Source organism: Lepus europaeus, chromosome 20 (genome assembly GCF_033115175.1).
Source record: "Lepus europaeus isolate LE1 chromosome 20, mLepTim1.pri, whole genome shotgun sequence".
NCBI lineage: Eukaryota > Metazoa > Chordata > Mammalia > Lagomorpha > Leporidae > Lepus > Lepus europaeus.
This window is the reverse complement of record NC_084846.1, coordinates 17354230-17372293: the sequence shown is the minus strand read 5'-3', so window position 1 is coordinate 17372293 and position 18064 is coordinate 17354230. Positions and strand designations below refer to the sequence as shown.

Here is an 18064-nt window from a genome sequence, read left to right as displayed (position 1 = left end):
GGTCAGTATAAATGTCCAAATCAAAACTGAGTCATGAGCTGATTACAATACAATACTAAGATACTAATATTTTATTCTCAGTATGTCTTCCCATGAAGGGGGAATATCATCCGAAGCTTTTATTCCTCGCCTGTGAGGGCATGTATGAAAATCCTACTGAATTACAAAGGTGGTTTCTGCAAAACTAAAATACACTACAAAGTTAAACAGGTAATAAACAACAAAACCAAACTGATTTCAACAAAGTCAAGTCATATTTCCAAAAGTAAAATCTATTAAGAACAAGTAATATACATGTACAAGAAATTACAAGAAATGATGATCATGGTTAGTTACAGATGCAAAATAATATCTAATTATCCCAGGCTTGTGAATAATTAAAATCAAATTCATGTGCTAGTTCAAATATTATATACAATTTAGATAAGCTGGTCAAGTATCATTTGAATACACACCATATTTGGTAAACTTAAAATTATATTACCTTTTGTATTCCTGTAATATCTGGTGTAAGTACATGCCAATATAAAAAACAATGTAATTTTCATTTATGGGTTAACAGATTGACAGAAAATGTCTACTGACAGAAAATGTCTACTGCGTATGTTTCAGCATGTAAAAGTTAAAGAACTTTTTTTAAGGAGAAAAAAAACCTTAAATTACTGAAAGTTTAACTGATGAAAGTTTAATGTCAACTTACTTATAAAACAGATGCCATAAAATTAATATATGGCGGCCCCACTGATCTGACTACAAAAGGCATTTAAAGGAAGGGATGTTCAGTTGAAAACAGATTAATCCAAGGGCTGTATGTTGCTTTAAAAATTTTGCAGGAAAACTAGTTGCTTGGCCTAGTTTGAAAGCTAATTACAAAACCCTTTTTCTTAATGGTACAGATATTTTGCCAATTCTTTCAACTCAACAAACTTCCATCGATTTCCACATTCATTGCAAACAGCAAATGTGGTCATCGGTTCATCAGCACTACGGGTTTGCACCTGAGTGTAGGTGCAATTCTTCTTTTTACATTTGCCACATGTGAACAAGTCAGTCTGCCTTCCACCTGTCTTGGCCATCTGATGTTCTCTGATGGCTTCTTTGGTCAAGTTTTTCCGCATTTCTTTGAGCTCATCACTAGCCATTTCCTCTGCCGTCATTCTAGCAAATAAATCAGGAGGAATATTCCCACACAATACATTTTTCCTTAAATTTGGATTTTTTGCATCTTTAAGATTTGATATCCTACTTCGTACTCTATTTTTGTATTTCATGTCTGTATTCCTTATTTCTTGGTATATAGCTTCCTCAATTTGAGATCCCAATTCTTCCTCAGCAGCTCCAATGGCAACGTAGTCATCTCCTGTTCGGAGAGCAGCAGCCAGCATCCCCCTACACTTTAACCGCACAGAATCAGAAGCGCTTGGTGCCCGAGGAAAAGATGAAGCATAAGTATCTCGAGCATTTGTCTCATCCTTTCTGTTGCTCACGTTGCCACTGGAGCTTTCCTCTCTTGCCTCAGGGCTATTCTGTGATGTAATTGCAGGTTCTTTTTTTCTTTTCTTCGGGGTCTTTTTCTGTTGATGGTCCATCTAATAGCTTTTTCCAGGATTTGATGAACGACTTTGCTAAAGATGTAACTTCTTCATCTGTACTTTGCTTGCGAATAGCGTTAACTGACATTCCAATTCTTGTGGACTGTAACAATTCCAGGGTCATGGGAATATTCTTAAGCTCCTTCAACAAATCCAATGCTCTAGCCGCGTTCTTCTTCTGCACCATCTTGTCTATCTTCTTGGCGATGCGGACTACCTCGTCCTGCACGGCGCCGGCAGGTCTTCCCCGCGCCCAGCCCTCTGGGGCCGCGAAATGGCAGAGGTGGCGTGGAGAGGACGTAGAGCAGTCCGGCGAGTCCCACCACGGCAGGCCCGGGCCTAGGGCCTTCCTCACTTAACACATTTCTTTAAAGACGATTTGTAAACTTCATGAGTAAGAACCAACACATAATAAATCTGTGTAAAACACAAGCCTTTGGATGAGAGTTAAACAGTGAAGGCAACATAGATGTTGGATGAAGAAGATCATCCTGGTTTCTTCTCCTAGTCCCCAGCATAGCTTTTAAAAGAGTAAGAAAGGCCATATTGCACAAATATCATCAGCCACTTATTTCCGTATGTGGTTTGCTCCCTCCCTGTCTCCCTGTCTCCCTCCCTCCCTCCATTTCTGTTTTTCCCACTGTAAGCTATGCATGTTGTAATCCTTGCAATTTTTCCCATCCTCTAAAAGCATAAAATGTGTTTTTCCATGAAACAGTTCAGGTATTTTTAAGGTGGAAATGTGTAGCATTCTAGAAGCCTGTTTTCCCATCTTACTCTGGAGATGGAGGCAACAGCACCTCCCCAGCCTGGACCAGTTAACTTCAGCCAGAGAGCAGCACTCTAGTCCTGATTTATTTACACCCTACTCGTTCACAGCAACACAACACAAATTAAGAGGTTTTAATCACCATGGAAAAGTTCTTTCCAAATCCAAACAGCTGGCCTGAATAATTTATAAACTTTTTATTTTAAACAATCTGCTCTCGTTTTTTTCTCACGCATTGTTTTTATTCTAAAAACTGCACTGCTCCATCTCCAAGTTGAGAAACACGAGCCTGGATTCTGCAGCAGAGAGACGTGTGACATGAAATAAATGTGCTTGTATGTGGCAAATGAGAAGCAATCAAATGTGATTACACTCCTGGGTCAAAGTGAGCCTCTCGGAACACACACAGGAAAAGAACCAACTGCTGCTTCTGCTCGTTCCGACCCAGGGCTGTGGATTTTTACTCTCCTACCTTGTTTTCAGTGGGTGGAAGCACCGGTGAGATGCAGGTACAGGCTTCACTCTGAAATAGTTCAGCACAGGGCTTACAGCTCTTCCCACAACAACGAGGGCGAACTTTGGATAACATGGTAGATTTTCTACCCACTGACCCCAAGCCAGCATCTGTAGGCTTGAAGGTTCCTGGTGCTTTGAGTTAGAGCAAAATAGCATAGACTATAGACTGGAGTGAATCATTCTGCCTTCCTAACTGTTATTTCAAGTGGATAATTTGTTCTTTACTCTGCCTCTGAAAGCACTGATGTGGATAGGACAGGCAGAACTTAGCACTTTTTACTCAACTGAGGGCTTATTTTATGTATACCATCCAATACAGTCTTTTCTTCAAGAGCTAATAAAGTGGCTTGGAGTCACTTGCCTTTCTTAAATGTTAGCATCCTGGAAGCAACAGTCTTTGGACTTTCATGACTATGATTTTGAATACTGTCATTCATGTGAGTGAAGACATCCTGATATGCTCTTAAAAAAATGGTTTGTTTGTTTATTTGAAAGGAAGAATTACAAAGAGAAGGAGAAACACAGAGAGAGATATTGTCCATCTACTCATTCATTCACCCCAGATAGCCACAATGGCCAGGGAAGGGCCAGGCCAAAGCCAAGAGCCAAAGTTTCTTCTGGGCCTCCAACATAGGTTTCAGGGACCCAAGCATTTGGGTCATCTGCTGTTGCTTTCCCAGATGCATTAGTAGGAAAGTGGATCAGAAGTGGAGCAGCTGGGTCTCAAACCTGTGTCTATGTGGGATGCTGGCGTCATTTCAGGCAGTAGCTCAACGTGCTACACCACAACGCTGGCCCCCCGGCATGCACTTTTTCCACCTCCTCCACCACGGCCCCTAGTTTTATGACTTCACTTCTAGACTACATAGGGTATACAGTCTCCCTAACTGGTGCTGTGCAGTGGAGGTGGATAGGAAAACAGACTTCAAAACTATTGTGATTTGAATCCAAGGTCAAGAGCTTATTGGCTATGGGATCCTGGGCAAGGGGGCGACCCTCCCTAAGCCTCAATTTCCTCTTGAAAGCAATAGGGTAGTAACTGTGCCAATACACAGGATGGAATGAAATAACAAGGAGGAGGGGCTTGACCTTGTACCTGGCATAGAAAAAGCACTTAATAAATCTTGTTTTAAGCAAGCTGTGTTCTGGAGAGTTGTAACTTCAGCTCCCACAAGGACTTTTATATAGAACTCCATAAATAGCTTTCCTCTAGTTCAAGATACAAACTGGGCTGCTCTAGACATATGTATTCATATATACATATCTGTTATCTCTGTTTCTGTCTCCCTGTCACTCATTCTCCCTCTCCTTCTCCCTCTCTTTCTAACACACACACACACACACACACTTTGACCAGCAGAAGAAATTCCATGGATTCACAAAACTGCTATTCATGAGATTATTAAAGAAACCATGGCCGGCGCCACAGCTCACTGGGCTAATCCTCCGCCTTGCGGCGCCGGCACACCGGGTTCTAGTCCCGGTCGGGGCACCGATCCTGTCCCGGTTGCCCCTCTTCCAGGCCAGCTCTCTGCGTGGCCAGGGAGTGCAGTGGAGGATGGCCCAAGTGCTTGGGCCCTGCACCCCATGGGAGACCAGGAGAAGCACCTGGTTCCTGCCATCGGATCAGCGCGTTGCGCCGGCCGCAGCGCGCCTACCGCGGCGGCCATTGGAGGGTGAACCAACGGCAAAAGGAAGACCTTTCTCTCTGTCTCTCTCTCTCACTATCCACTCTGCCTGTCAAAAAAAAAAAAAAAAAAAAAAAAAAAAAAAAAAAAAAAAAGAAACCACAAGACACTGTTGGATAATATTGGAATAAGCGGGGAAAAGAAAGACATTAGTAGAAAATCAAGCTACATCACTACAACAGTGGAGTACAGTAATGAAATTTGCATGTGAAACTTGTAACTCTGTCTTCTCCCAAGAAAGCATTGGCTTTCTTCTAAAAGAAGCACAAATTTCCCAGGAAAATGTTCTTCCTTAGTCTGCCCTGTTCACTAATTCCCTGCTGCACACGCAGAGGTCCAACAGTTTAATAAAACAAAGAGCGACTTGACATTGCCAGCACTCCTTGTTTGTGTTCACCTGTGACATTTATAAGTGAAGACACACAGACCTTTCTTTTGTTTCCTGGATAATCGCTCAGGTGTTAAAGAAGGAGTTGATTCGGTTTTAAATGGCATGATTTTCTCAAGCCTTGGGAAAATAATTGATGGATTTTTTTCCTTCTTTTTCCATAGCTCAAATATACACACGGCAAAGTCATGTCTAACTGTTTAATTTTACAAGACTGAAAATATTGAATTTAAAGCTTAGGTTTTAGTTGAGGTTTATTCCTGGTGTTCCACACTGTCTAAACTTTCACAGGCAATTCGGAAATGAAACACAATTGAAACTAAACCGAGCCTTCTCTGCCTGCAAAGGGGCCTTAATATTTCATTGGACGTTTTCAGATGGGAAATAATGAAAACGTGATTTTATATGGATTTCTTGTGTCAATTCTTCCTGGTATTCCTTCTAAACCAGTCTGTGCATTCAACTTGAGGCTCCATGAAGGATCAAGCCAAGTAGTCTTTTAAAAGTACAGGTTTCAATGATAGACAGATGGTGGCTTGCGTGATGGCAGGAAGTGTCAGATATTATCGTTGGCTGCAGAGTGGTGGCTACTGTCCAAACAGATTGGGAAACAGACAGAAAGAGCAAGAACACCATTTGTTTTATTTAGATACATTGTGAACAGAAGGAAGCAAGACAGAGCATACTTTTACACATCTTTTTTTCCACTCCTTGTGAAAACAGTTTAAGATTTGTTATGTTATATTAGCCCTTTCATTATGCAAAAACATGTGAAAGCCAGAGATGCTCGTAAGAGAGTTTGTCTCATTGTGATTTTTCTAGGAAGGTTGTTTATTTTTATTCTGACGGAATGTGATTAAAAAAAATAATTGCCTCTTGTTGGAAATCCTGAATGATTGAAACAGAGTGAGTTGAGGGGAGTGAACCCTTTAGAAGGGCTCCCCTGCTAGGAGAGCAGGAAGGGAGTATTGACTTCATGATCCAGAACCGGGGCCTGAGAATGTATCAGAAATGTGGCTCCTGAAAGTCTGTCTCTGTAAGGATTTAATTCACACTGGCCCCCAGAGGGCAGTAGCGGCTCCAGACGAACATGTGGGGACCAATTACAGGATCGGAGCTGTGTGCTCTTCCAGCTGTGAACAGGGCAACGGGCACTGTGGTGCGCTGGTGGGGGCCTTCTTGCTCTAAATCTATACGAAGGTGGAAATTTGCTGACATGCTCAATGAGCAAAGGGCCTGTCATCGTGGTGTTTCTAGGTCATGGGAGATATCCCAAATGTTGGAATTCCTGATGGGTTGGAGACTCACTGCCACAATTCTCCCCACAGTTCTGACATTGCATCCTGGTGAGCGTCATGGTCCTCTGGTCCCGAATGCACCCTTAATGTCTTTGAAACGGAAGTAACCCGTGAAGGACATGTGTCGCCCAAAGAACCCGACAGTGTTGGGTTATCCAGAATCCAAAGACTGGGACTCTGGACGCTCCTTTTAGCCACTGGTTTTCACAATGCTGTGTGGATAATCGTGAAGGGCTGCCATGGGAGGAAGGGAGAGGCCAGGACTCCATCGGCCATCTCTGCTTCATTCAGAGAGCTGTGTAATAAAGTGGCTAGCCAGCCTAAGGGAAAGTAGCAGCTGGAATCTTGGCTGAAGATTCAGATGAGCATTCCTTTAATAGAAACTTGCAGAGCATTTGGCTGGGGCTGGGAGTTGGGAATGGCTGCGTTTTAATTGGTCTCTAGGTTCAAACAGGAGTCAGATTCCAGAGAGAGGCTTAGGATAACACAGTAAGGGAGAAGACGTCCTCTCCTGTCATCTCTCCGCATCCTACCCAGACTGAGGTCTGGAAATGACCAACATAAGAAATCTCAGCCGGCTTCCCAAGGATCCTCCCGGACCTCACAAGTCTGGCATTCAGCTTGTGGTATCAAAAGTCATGCAGTTTATTTGCTTGGAAATGAACTAAACCACAGTAGCATACGGGATACTGTGAATTCGTTATTAGGGGGTTTTGACCTCAAAACATAAATGCCAAATAATTATCTGTTGTTAGTCACCTGTTCATTAGAAACTAACACAGGACTGTCAGTGCATCCTTTCGTATCTTGATAACCATTCTACTAGGGCACAAGGTTGAATTGGTCGCTGGGGGTTGTAGGTAATGCACATCCTTCATGGTTAGACTATCTCTGATTCAAGACTTAGAGAGTCAGTTTCAATTTCTACAAAGTTTTGGCTTATGCCATAAATTTTATTGCCTTAAATAAAATTAATCCTTGTTCTGTCTTGGAAAGGATCTGAATCACTTGGCAGGTTAAAATTATGCTTCTCCAGAGTATGATTTTAATATCAGCCCTGCTTAGAAGTCATCAACTCCTCAAAGAACTCTTGTGTGGGGAAATATAGTATTAGAATATTTGCTGAGGCCATTAATTTATATCATGGAATTAAAATACCTGGGAGTCACCTTAAATCTGACTTGGAGTTTTAGGGGTGGTACATGTTGAATCTATATTAAGGTGGGTTATCATAAGAGAAAGATTTTGATGTAATATTTATTGCTCAAATGTGATTTTATTATCAAGTTCCAAACAACTACCTATGTAAATATAGATGTCACTTCTTTAGCAGTACAACTTCTTATTTAGAAGGCAAGCTGGGGCCTTGCTTAGTGTATTTCTTTATGAAGTTTATTTTTATTTTTATAGAGTCTGATTTGTAAAAAAGAATTGTTCTCATTGAAAATATTGACTGCTTGAAATAAAAGAGTTTATCTTTAGATGCACAAAAAATAGTATTTTATTTCCTCTGAATTTGAGCACAAGAAAGAAATTCCTTACTTTACAAAGTTAGAGAACTTGCCCGAGCTGGTTGGTGTTAGATTTATGGCCCCCAGAGCTACAATCTTGTAATCCAGTGTTATTTTGTGAAGATCATGTGTGTAATCCTGTATGTCACTATCCAAACTTCAACAAATGTTTACACACCCTTGGTTTAAAACAATGCTTTAAAACAGTCTGTGTCATGCACATCACTTGTCAGAGATTTTTTCAAATCCAACCCTCCTATGCAATAATGGCATTAAAAAACTGTCATGTCATATTCTGTGGCTTCATGTTGTGTGTCTATTTTATCTTGACAACGTCAGCTTCTCTTTGACGTGCTTATGACTTCAACCATAAAATGTGTGCCCCTTCAGAGAGAAAGGGAGAATTTCAGATGCTGACTCACCATTCATGGATCTCCCCAATATCTGAGAGACAGAGCTGAGCCACAGAGCAGGAAAATGTCCTTTTTTCTCTTTTAAAAGATTTATTTATTTATTTGAAAGTCAGAGTTACACAGAGAAGAGAGGCAGAGAGAGAGAGAGAGACAGAGAGAGACAGAGAGAGGTCTTCCATCCACTGGTTCACTCCCCAGTTGGCCACAATGGCCAGAGCTGAGCCAATCTGAATCCAGGAGCCAGGAGCTTCTTTTGGGTCTCCCACCTGGGTTCAGGGGCCCAAGGACTTGGGTCATCTTCTACTGCTTTCCCAGGCCATAGCAGAGAGCTGGGTAGGAAGTGGAGCAGCCAGGACTCGAACTAGCACTCATGTGGGATGCAGGCAGAGCCAGCCCCAAAAATGTCCTTCAAACTCGCTCACATTTATGGAACTTGCAGAGGTGGCTTGTTAACTCTTCCAAGGAGAATAAAATTCATTGACATTTTTGCCATTAAAGACAGCCTAAACTGACATTTGAGCACAGTTCCTTGTGGTTGATTCTTGTTCTTAGCAATAGCTTTTCCTTTGATTACTTGTATCAATTTAAAATATTATTTTATAATGGAATTCCAATATTTAGTATGAGTAGTGGAATTAGTATTAATTTTTATGCTTTTCAGACTGCAGTATTTTTTACTATTTAATTTCCTAATGATTTTAAGTTTCTTCTGAATTCACAACAAATTGTTTAAAATAATGAAAATAAGGAAGTCAAAACATTACATTATACATCAATTAAAAATACTATCTTATATTAGAATGTTAACTGTGGGGAACCATAGGCCGGCCGCTCTTGACAACCATTCCCTGCGGCTGGAGGTCACGTAGCCTGGCTCACTTAAACCGAAACAATGGACTGAAGTACATCCTGTTTTTCATGCAGGACTCAAACTGAAACAATAGTTTGAGGAAGCACATCCTGTTTTTCATGCCCATTTTTAGTAATCGGGCTGTGGGCTATATAAGAGGGACGCCTGGGGGGAACGGGAGAGAAAGGAGCGGGGAGGAAGGAGAGAAGCAATAAAGAAAAGCTGAAAAGCGCATCAATGTCGTGGATTCTTGCTTGCTATATGGATCTCGGTCTTGTTGGGGACCTACTGATTTCCGACAGTTAACATTTAGTGTCCTTAGCTGTGGATTCATACTAATATTCATGCTTTCTATGTTGTAATTCCTCCAATATTCTATTTTCTCCTGATTTTGTGTTTCTCTTATAATCAGAAGAACGTATTTAAAAATAATAAAAAATAAGGAAGTCAACATGGCAGCAGTTTCCTAGGTATATCTGAGTGTAGAAAAGCAAGGTACCCTGTGGGAAGTGGGTAAGGAGGGGCATGACCTTAGCCTGTCTGCTTTGTGGCTGCTGTGGGGGCTTTGTTTGTGGCTGATGCCTCTGGGCTGACTCTTTTCAGAAGCCCTGGGCCAGCGCCGTGGCTCACTTGGCTAATCGTCTGCCTGCAGCACCAGCACCCTGGGTTCTAGTCCTGGTTGGGGTGCTGGGTACTAGTCCCGGTTGTTCCTCTTTCAGTCCAGCTCTCTGCTGTGGCCCGGGAAGGCAGTGGAGAATGGCCCAAGTGCTTGGGCCCTGCACCTGCGTAGGAGACCAGGAGGAAGCACCTGGCTCCTGGCTTTGGATTGGCGCAGCTCCGGCCATAGTGGCCATTTGGGGGGTGAACCAACGGAAGGAAGACCTTTCTCTCTGTCTCTTTCAATGTCTAACTCTATCTGTCAAATAAATAATTAAAAAAAAAAAAAAAAAAAAGAAGCCCTGGAAGAGAATTGCAGGTTTCAGGCTCCCAATCCCAATACCCACCCCAGAAGCATCCATTGCTCAAGTGGCTCAGAAGCCTGTCAATGAGCTATATCAATTCTGATGGATTTGACTTGACTCTTGTGCCTCTCTGGAACCATGCCCTATAGACAGGAAAGGAAGGGCCTGACTCTTTTTGCCTATTTCATAGTTCAGCTCCTAGACCCTGGGGGAGAATTTTAAAACACATGGCTAAGGATAGAAAGAAGAGTTTACTCATATCAAAGCCAAGAGAATATCATGGTATGAAGGGTGAATTCTGGATTAAGACTAACAAATTGCACCAGACTTTTTTTTTTTTTTTTTTTTTGGACAGGCAGAGTGGACAGTGAGTGAGAGACAGAGAGAAAGGTCTTCCTTTGCCGTTGGTTCACCCTCCAATGGCCGCTGCGGCCGGCGCACCGCCCTGATCCGAAGGCAGGAGCCAGGTGCTTCTCCTGGTCTCCCATGGGCCATTGCACTTGGGCCATCCTCCACTGCACTCCCGGGCCACAGCAGAGAGCTGGCCTGGAAAAGGGGCAACTGGGACAGAATCCGGTGCCCCGAATGGGACTAGAACCCGGGGTGCCAGTGCCGCAAGGTGGAGGATTAGCCTATTGAGCCGCAGCGCCGACCGCACCAGAAGTTTTACAACAGTACACTCTTCCTGATCCTTTCCGTCCATGTTTGATACCTCTGTCCCGTTCTTCATGTCCTCCCTCTCATTCCTGTCACTTGCATGGTTTTACGTCTTAGCTATGTTTTCAGTTCATCTCCTCTCTTCCTATCTCTTGTCTTCCTGTCAAATCCTAAAACTTCAGATCCCACAGTGAGCATCTTATCTATCCTTATGAGTCTGTGGCTTTCTCATTCGCCTTCTCTTGGGCTCAAATGGCACAATTTGCAGTGGCTGGAACATGTGACTTTTTCTTTACTCATCTCCAAGCATTGGCACATTTCATCACCACTGGCTGGGACACACACATTTTAGCCTGATAATTTTCTGTTGTGAGGCCACTTCCTATGGGAAAGCTTTTCTTGTTTTGTAAATTGTATTTAAGGAATACAAACTTCATGGATTTCATTTTTACAAACTCAGGAACATAGTGATTCTTCCCACCCTCCCCTACCCCCCACCCATATTCTCACCCTTCTTCCTCTTCCCTCTTCTCTTACCATTCTTGTTTTTTTTTTCTTTTTTTTTTTTTACAAAGATCTATTTTTCAGTTAGCTTTGTACTCATAATATTAACCCTACACTAAGTAAAGAGTTAAAAAAATAGTATGAAGAAAAATTAAAACACTGTTCCTCAACAATCCAGACCAGGGCTGTCCAGAATCATTGGATCTCAGAGGATCAATTTCATTCATATAGATTACCCTTTAGGTACTCTTTTAGTTATCACAGATCAGAGTCTGTATGGTATCTGTCTTTTGGGAACTGGCTTATTTCACTAAGTGCAATGGTTTCCAGTTGCATCCATTTTGTTGCAAACGACAGGATTTCTTTTTTCTCTTTTTAAACTGCTGTGTTTTATATATATATTATATAAAACATACATAATGTAATATATATACAAATATATTTACATAATATATAACTATATATAATGTATTATACCATAATTTCATTATCCAGTCTTCAGTTGATGGACATCTGGATTGATTTCATATCTTGGCTACTGTGCATTGAGCGGCAATGAACATGGGGGTACAGGTCACTCTTTCATATGCTGATTTCTTTTGGGAAAGCTTTGCTGACACCTTGCTCTTTGATGCTAAGGACTAGATTGAGCGTCCCTCACTAGCCTGACCCATTGCAGTTCTTTGCACTACTTTGCAATCCCTTTCTCACTGGGCTGTCTTCCTCACAAGACTAAAATTCCCTTGAAGATAGTGTCTGCGCATTAGTCAAAGTAGAATTTGACACCTAAGACAATGCCTGTTGTTTAATTATCTTCTCAAATAATGTTTATTGAACGGGTGAGAACAATTATTTCCATATGTTACAAACAACAATCACAAGCAGTTACAGAGAACTTGTGGCTGCTTAAAAGTTCATACAATCAGTGACGTAATGCGAATGTGGCTACAGACATGTTCTTTAGTTTTATTGTCAGTCTGTTCCATTTCTCTCTGCAAATTTTTTGGGCAGAGTCAGTCAGGGTGGCCCTGATGATATAAGATTGTGTTCCTGTTTCCTTAGGAGTTTATTGGCATCAAACGAGGTAGTTTTTCTTTTGAGTCCCCATAAACATCAGCTCAGTAATGACCGATTGATTAGGTTTCATCTCTGAAGGGAGCTGATGGCCTAACATGTGGGCAGGAATCATTACCTTCAGGTGGCCATCAATCCGCACGAAATGCCCTTCCTTACAGTAGTAATTGCTCTTTGTAAATTGAAAGTGGAAATATATTTATGCAAGGCCGAAGATTTCTGTTTTCTGCTACCTCAGGTGTATGTGCAAGGTACTTGTACAGACTTAATGTCCTGCATGTGGGCTTATCAGACTGTTTAATACAGATTTCCACACTGTCTGGATGGTGGATGAGATTTCCCCCTTCATCACTTCGGACCTGGTGATCAAGCAACAATTCAAACCCACTTCTTGTGGATGTATTCTGAAAAACATTTGCATATTTCGTAACAGCCAAACTGCCTATTAGATCATAACGTGGCTTAAGGGTTGGATTTTCTGTTTGTGTATCTTCTTATACCAGCATCCTTTATTCTCATGGAGGCGAAGTTGTGCAATAAGAGGAAAACACTCCTAATCTAAGCTAAGTATCTACTTGTTACTTTGAGGGGTGTTTGATTTATTGGTTTTAAAACCATTGTTTTTGTTTTATATGAAGGTTAATGGTGATTCATTTGTATGAACAAATGCAATGAGACAAGCAGGTATATGTTTGAGAGGTTGCCCCATAACTATTGGCTTAAACCATCAGGGGTTCTGTAGATTTGTTATCAGATTTTCTTTCTCATATAAAGACAGCTGAGGGCATGCATTTTTTAAAAGATTTATTTATTTATTTATTTAAAAGATTTATTTATTTATTTGAAAGTGTTACAAGAAAAAGAGAGAGGCAGAGAGAGAGAGAGAGAGGTCTTCCATCTGATGGTTCACTCCCCAATTGGCCGTCATGGCCAGAGCTGCGCCAATCCAAAGCCAGGAGCCAGGAGCTTCTTCTAGGTCTCCCACGTGGGTGCACAGGCCCAGGGACTTGGGCCATCTTTCCAGGCCGTAGTAGAGAGCTGGATCGGAAATGGAGCAGCTGGGTCTTGAACCAGCGCCCATATGGGATGCCAGTGCTTTAGGCCAGGGCGTTAACCCACTGCGCCACAGCACCGGCCCCGGGGGCATGCAGTTTAACTAATATTTGTCACCTACCAGAGTCTCACATCTGAGCCTACTTGTGGTAGACAAGGCACACTGGTGAAACTATGTGATTGAGTGATTGGAAAATTAATGTTACATTTGCAGTACATTCTAACCAACTGACTAACATCCTTAAATTGCAGGGTTTGGGTTCTGTGCTGTGCTGTTCTGTGGACAAGACCTAGTCTTTCACACTAAGTGGCCTCCATGTCGCAAGAAAGCACATTTGTCTTTCTCTTCCTTTAAACTCAGGTAGAAAAGTGAATAGAGGCAATGAAATTGGCACAAAGATAACTGTTAACATTGCACATGGGCCGGCGCCATGGCTCACTTGGCTAATCCTCCACCTGCGGTGCCGGCACACCGGGTTCTAGTCCGGTTGGGGTGCTGGATTCTGTCCCGGTTGCTCCTCTTCCAGTCCAGTTCTCTGCTTTGGCTCGGGAAGGCAGTGGAAGATGGCTCAAGTGCTTGGGCCCTGCACCTGCATGGGAGACCAGGAGGAAGCACCTGGCTCCTGTCTTCGGATGGGCGCAGCGCACTGGCCGCAGTGCGCTGGCCGTAGCGGCCATTTGGGGGGGTGAACCAATGGAAAAGGAAGACCTTTCTTTCTGTCTCTCTCTCTCTAACTCTGCCTGTCAAAAAAAAAAAAAAAAAAAAGAAAGAAAGAAAGAAAGAAAGAAAAAAGAAAAGAAAAAGAAAAAAAAAACATTGCACAGGGAAGTAAAGCAAACCATGTTAATCCATCTTGGTCCCATATTGATCTGTTATGACACAGTCATATGGCACATAGTGATGTTTTGTTTGGTGACAGAGCGAGTATAGGGGATACTCCCATAAGATTTAATGAGGCTGAATAATTCCTATCACCTGCTGACAACTTTGGCCTTTGCAGCATCATAGTACAACTGATGACTCACCTGTTTGTGGTGAGGTTGAGGGAAACAAACATGTTAGGTGTGTTACATGCACAAATGCTGCTACGGCAGAGCAGCTGCCTACAGCAAGCAGCCCAGGGACAGGCTTCACAGCATCGTCACTGAGAAGTGATGGGCCTTGCTGCTCTAGAGGCACAGATGCATTGTGAGGCTCCACCAGCCAGTGTTTGTGTAAGTGCATCCCGTGATGTATGGTGAGACTGGTGACACATTCTTCCGAATGCAGTACCACTGTTGAGGGTGCATGAATGTACTTAGGAGAGGTAAATGCATTTCCAGGTTGTCATGCCCTAACAGTTATTAAAGTCAGAGTTTGAATTGTATACACAGGCTACTGCCTACTCACAGCCATCAAGCCATCCCACCTGATTTATGGGTAGGATGTGCTCTTTCTCCATCCCCGATGGCATTACCCAGGGGCTCATTGTTTCTTACTTTTTACCTAAATGACCTTTGATTATTTTTTTAATATTTATATTTGCTTTCCAATGGCTTTCAGTTGGTTTAGAGAATGTATTCTAGATTATAATCTTTGAGAAAAAGTTTTATGACTTTTAAAAAATGATTCATTTATTTACTTGAAACTCAGAGATAAAGAGACAGAGACTTTCTAACTATTGGTTCACTCTCCAGATGACTGCAATGACCAGGGCTGGGCCAGGTCATTGCATCCTTCATCAGGGTCTTTCATGTATGTGGCACTTGGGGCATATTCTACTGCTTTCCCATGTACACTAACAGGGAGCTGGAATGGGAGTAAAGCAACTGGGTCTCAAACTGTTGCCCATACAGGATGCCAACGTTGCATGCTTCAGCTTTACCTGCTTCATCCCAACACCGGCCCCAAATTCTGTATGATCTTAAAAGGCCTACTGGAGAAATAATACATTTTTTAGAAAATATTGACGGTGGTTATAAGAAGAACAGTTGAAATTGTCTTAGTTGTAGAGTTATATATTTTGTATTTGATTTGTAGCTCTTCCAGAATTTAGCTACTTTTTTTTTTATAAATCACTTAATCATTCTGGACCTCAGATTCTCAGAAATAGAAGTTCTATCTATCCTTCTTCTGAGAACATATCCAAAGGATAGAATTCAGTCAATCAAACAAATACCTTCAGTCCATGTTTACTGTAGAACTGTTCACAATAGCTCACATTTGGAATCAGTTGAAGTGCCCATGAGCACAAGAATGGATAATGAAAGTGTGACATAAGTATATGAACACAATAGAGTATTATTCAGCCATAAGAAAGAATGAAATCCTGTCATTTGTGGTGAAATGGATGAAAGCAGAGAACATGATGTTAAGTGAAACAAATCAGGTACAGAAAGACAAGTACTGCCTGTTCACTCTCATATGTGGAAGCTAAAAAAGTTAACCCCATACATGAGGAGAGTAGGATAGTAGTGAGTAGTGGCTGGGACGAACCAGTGAGTGGGAGGATGCAGGGAGGTGCTTAAGAAAGCACAGTTGGCAAGAGTTGTTTCCATGTTCTTCAGCAGAGGACTCTTTGATGACAGAGCCCTGTCTACAGCAAATACTGTAGACTGCTATTACTATAAGTAATAGTAATAATAATAAAATGACCTGAAGATTTTAGTGATTTTTGTATACCTTGGTAGTAAAATTATAATGGCTTAAACGTTATGTGGTATTGCACAAAGATATGAAACTAAGGAGGAGTTGATAAGAATTTGGAATTGTAAACCACTGGTTCCTGCATTGTTATTTTGAACCATAAGTGTTGAGATTGAGAATCCAGTGTGTGTCAGGCACTGTGCTAGATTCTAGTGATATAAAAGCATAAGTAGAAACAGTTTCCTTGCTCTTAAAGAGCTTATATCCAGTGAAAAATAGACACTAAATTATTTTACCAATGTAATTTATTGGTAAATTTAATGGTAAATTATTTTACCATTTTGTACAGGAAAATAGAAAGTACTAAAATAGAAGAGGTAAGAGACCAAGGACTCAGAAAAAGTTCCTGGTAGCCTAACACCTCAAGAAAGTATAACAGTTAGCAAGTATGAGTCATGGTATATGTGGGTATGTATGAAAATTCATGAGTGGATCTTCAGAACATGCATGGAAAATGTGTATTCTGGGAAAAAATCCTCAAGTTCAATTCTTTTTTTTTTTTTTTTTTTTTTTTTTTTTAGATTTTCATTTTATTTGGAAGACAGAGAGACACGGAGAGGTTTCCCATCATTTGTTGACTCCTAAAACACTCACAAGACCTGGGGCTGGGCCAGACAAAAGCTAAGAGCCTGAAGGGGTGGGGAGGGTGGACTCAATAGCCTGCTATTCCACTAGGCTGTGCATTGCCAGGAAGTTGGAATTGGAAGTGGAGCTGGCACACTGATAGGGGATGCAGGTATCTCAGGAAGCAACTAAACACTGTGGCAATGTCCACTCCTCAACATTTGCTTGGACCCAAATAAACCTGTCTTTTAAAAAATGTTTTAAATTTCTTTCATTTATTTGAAATGCAGAGACAGTGTCAAGGGGTGGGGTGGGGGGGTGGGGAGAGAGAGAGAGAGACTCACATTTGTTGGTTTATTCTCCAAATACCCATAATGGCCAAAACCAGGAGCACGGAATTCCATCTGGACCTCCCATATGGGTAGCAGGGACTCAGGTACTTGGGCCTGAGTGCTGCTTCCCAGGTGCATTAGCAGGGAGCCAGATTTGAAGTGGAGCTGCCAGGATTGAAACAGATGCTTTGATACGGGGTGCTGGTGTTGAAAGCAGTAGTGTAAACCCATGGCAGCGCAACACCAGTCCCGGTAGACCCATCGTTATGAAGGAATATTGAGATTCCTCTTCCTTTGTATCCAAAATGAGTTGATGACATTTTGTCAGTAACACACCCGTTGAGGCCCATTGACACATTTTTGCTGTTGGTAACAACCAATAGTTTGACTGTTATGTTTTAGAACATGTTTTAGCATCCATGCTGAACAGTGTAGTATTGCTCAGTTGATGGCTACATTTTGCATAATGAGAATTAGCATGGAAAAGCCATGATGAAACTGTTTAAATAATAGAAAGCTGGAAAGGTTTTCAAAGGAGCAGGTCAGTGGATATGTGGATGCCAATGGAAGTTAGAAAGCTAATGGATTTATGAGTACCAATGGTGGTGAAAACATTACACATTGACCAGCAGTAAAATGCATTAATTTGAAAATGTGAAGTACAAGGGTACTTCAAAAAGCTCACAGAAAAATTCAGTTTAATACTTTTCTTTTGTTGCAAACATTTTTGAGAGCCAGGTATAATTTTTCCATAATACACATTTTCCATGAACTTACTGAAGACTCCTTGTATTTTTTTCCTCAGTCATCATTTGTTAATTTAAATCATCTTTGTTGAGTCTTTAACACCAGCCTACAAGTGTATTGGGAGCTAGGATTACAGAAGATGTGAATACCATACGAAAGTTGCCTGTAATCTAGTTAAAGTGGATCCAACTCTCTGCTTTGGCCTAGGAAGGCAGTGGAGGATGGCCCAAGTGCTTGGGCCCTGCACCCGCATGGGAGACTGGGAGAAGCACCTGGCTTCTGGCTTCAGATCAGCGCAGTGTGCTGGCTGTAGCAGCCATTTGGGGGGTGAACCAATGGACCAATGGAAAAGGAAGACCTTTGTCGCTCACTCTCTCTCTCTCTCACTCTCTAACTCTGCCTGTCCAAAACAAAACAACAACAAAAAAAAAAAACAAAAAAAAAAAGAAAAGAAAAAGAA

At 41.7% G+C, this 18064-nt stretch overlaps 1 protein-coding gene across 1 annotated transcript; it reads right to left on the bottom strand.

Annotated features, from left to right (window-relative positions):
• Positions 1 to 884: 884 nt before the first annotated feature.
• Positions 885 to 1815, bottom strand: LOC133749362 (transcription elongation factor A protein 1-like). The gene is given in 2 exon segments (XM_062178534.1): positions 885 to 1553; positions 1555 to 1815. Coding segments are annotated over 2 exon segments (894 nt in total). The 5' UTR covers positions 1780 to 1815.
• Positions 1816 to 18064: the final 16249 nt, after the last annotated feature.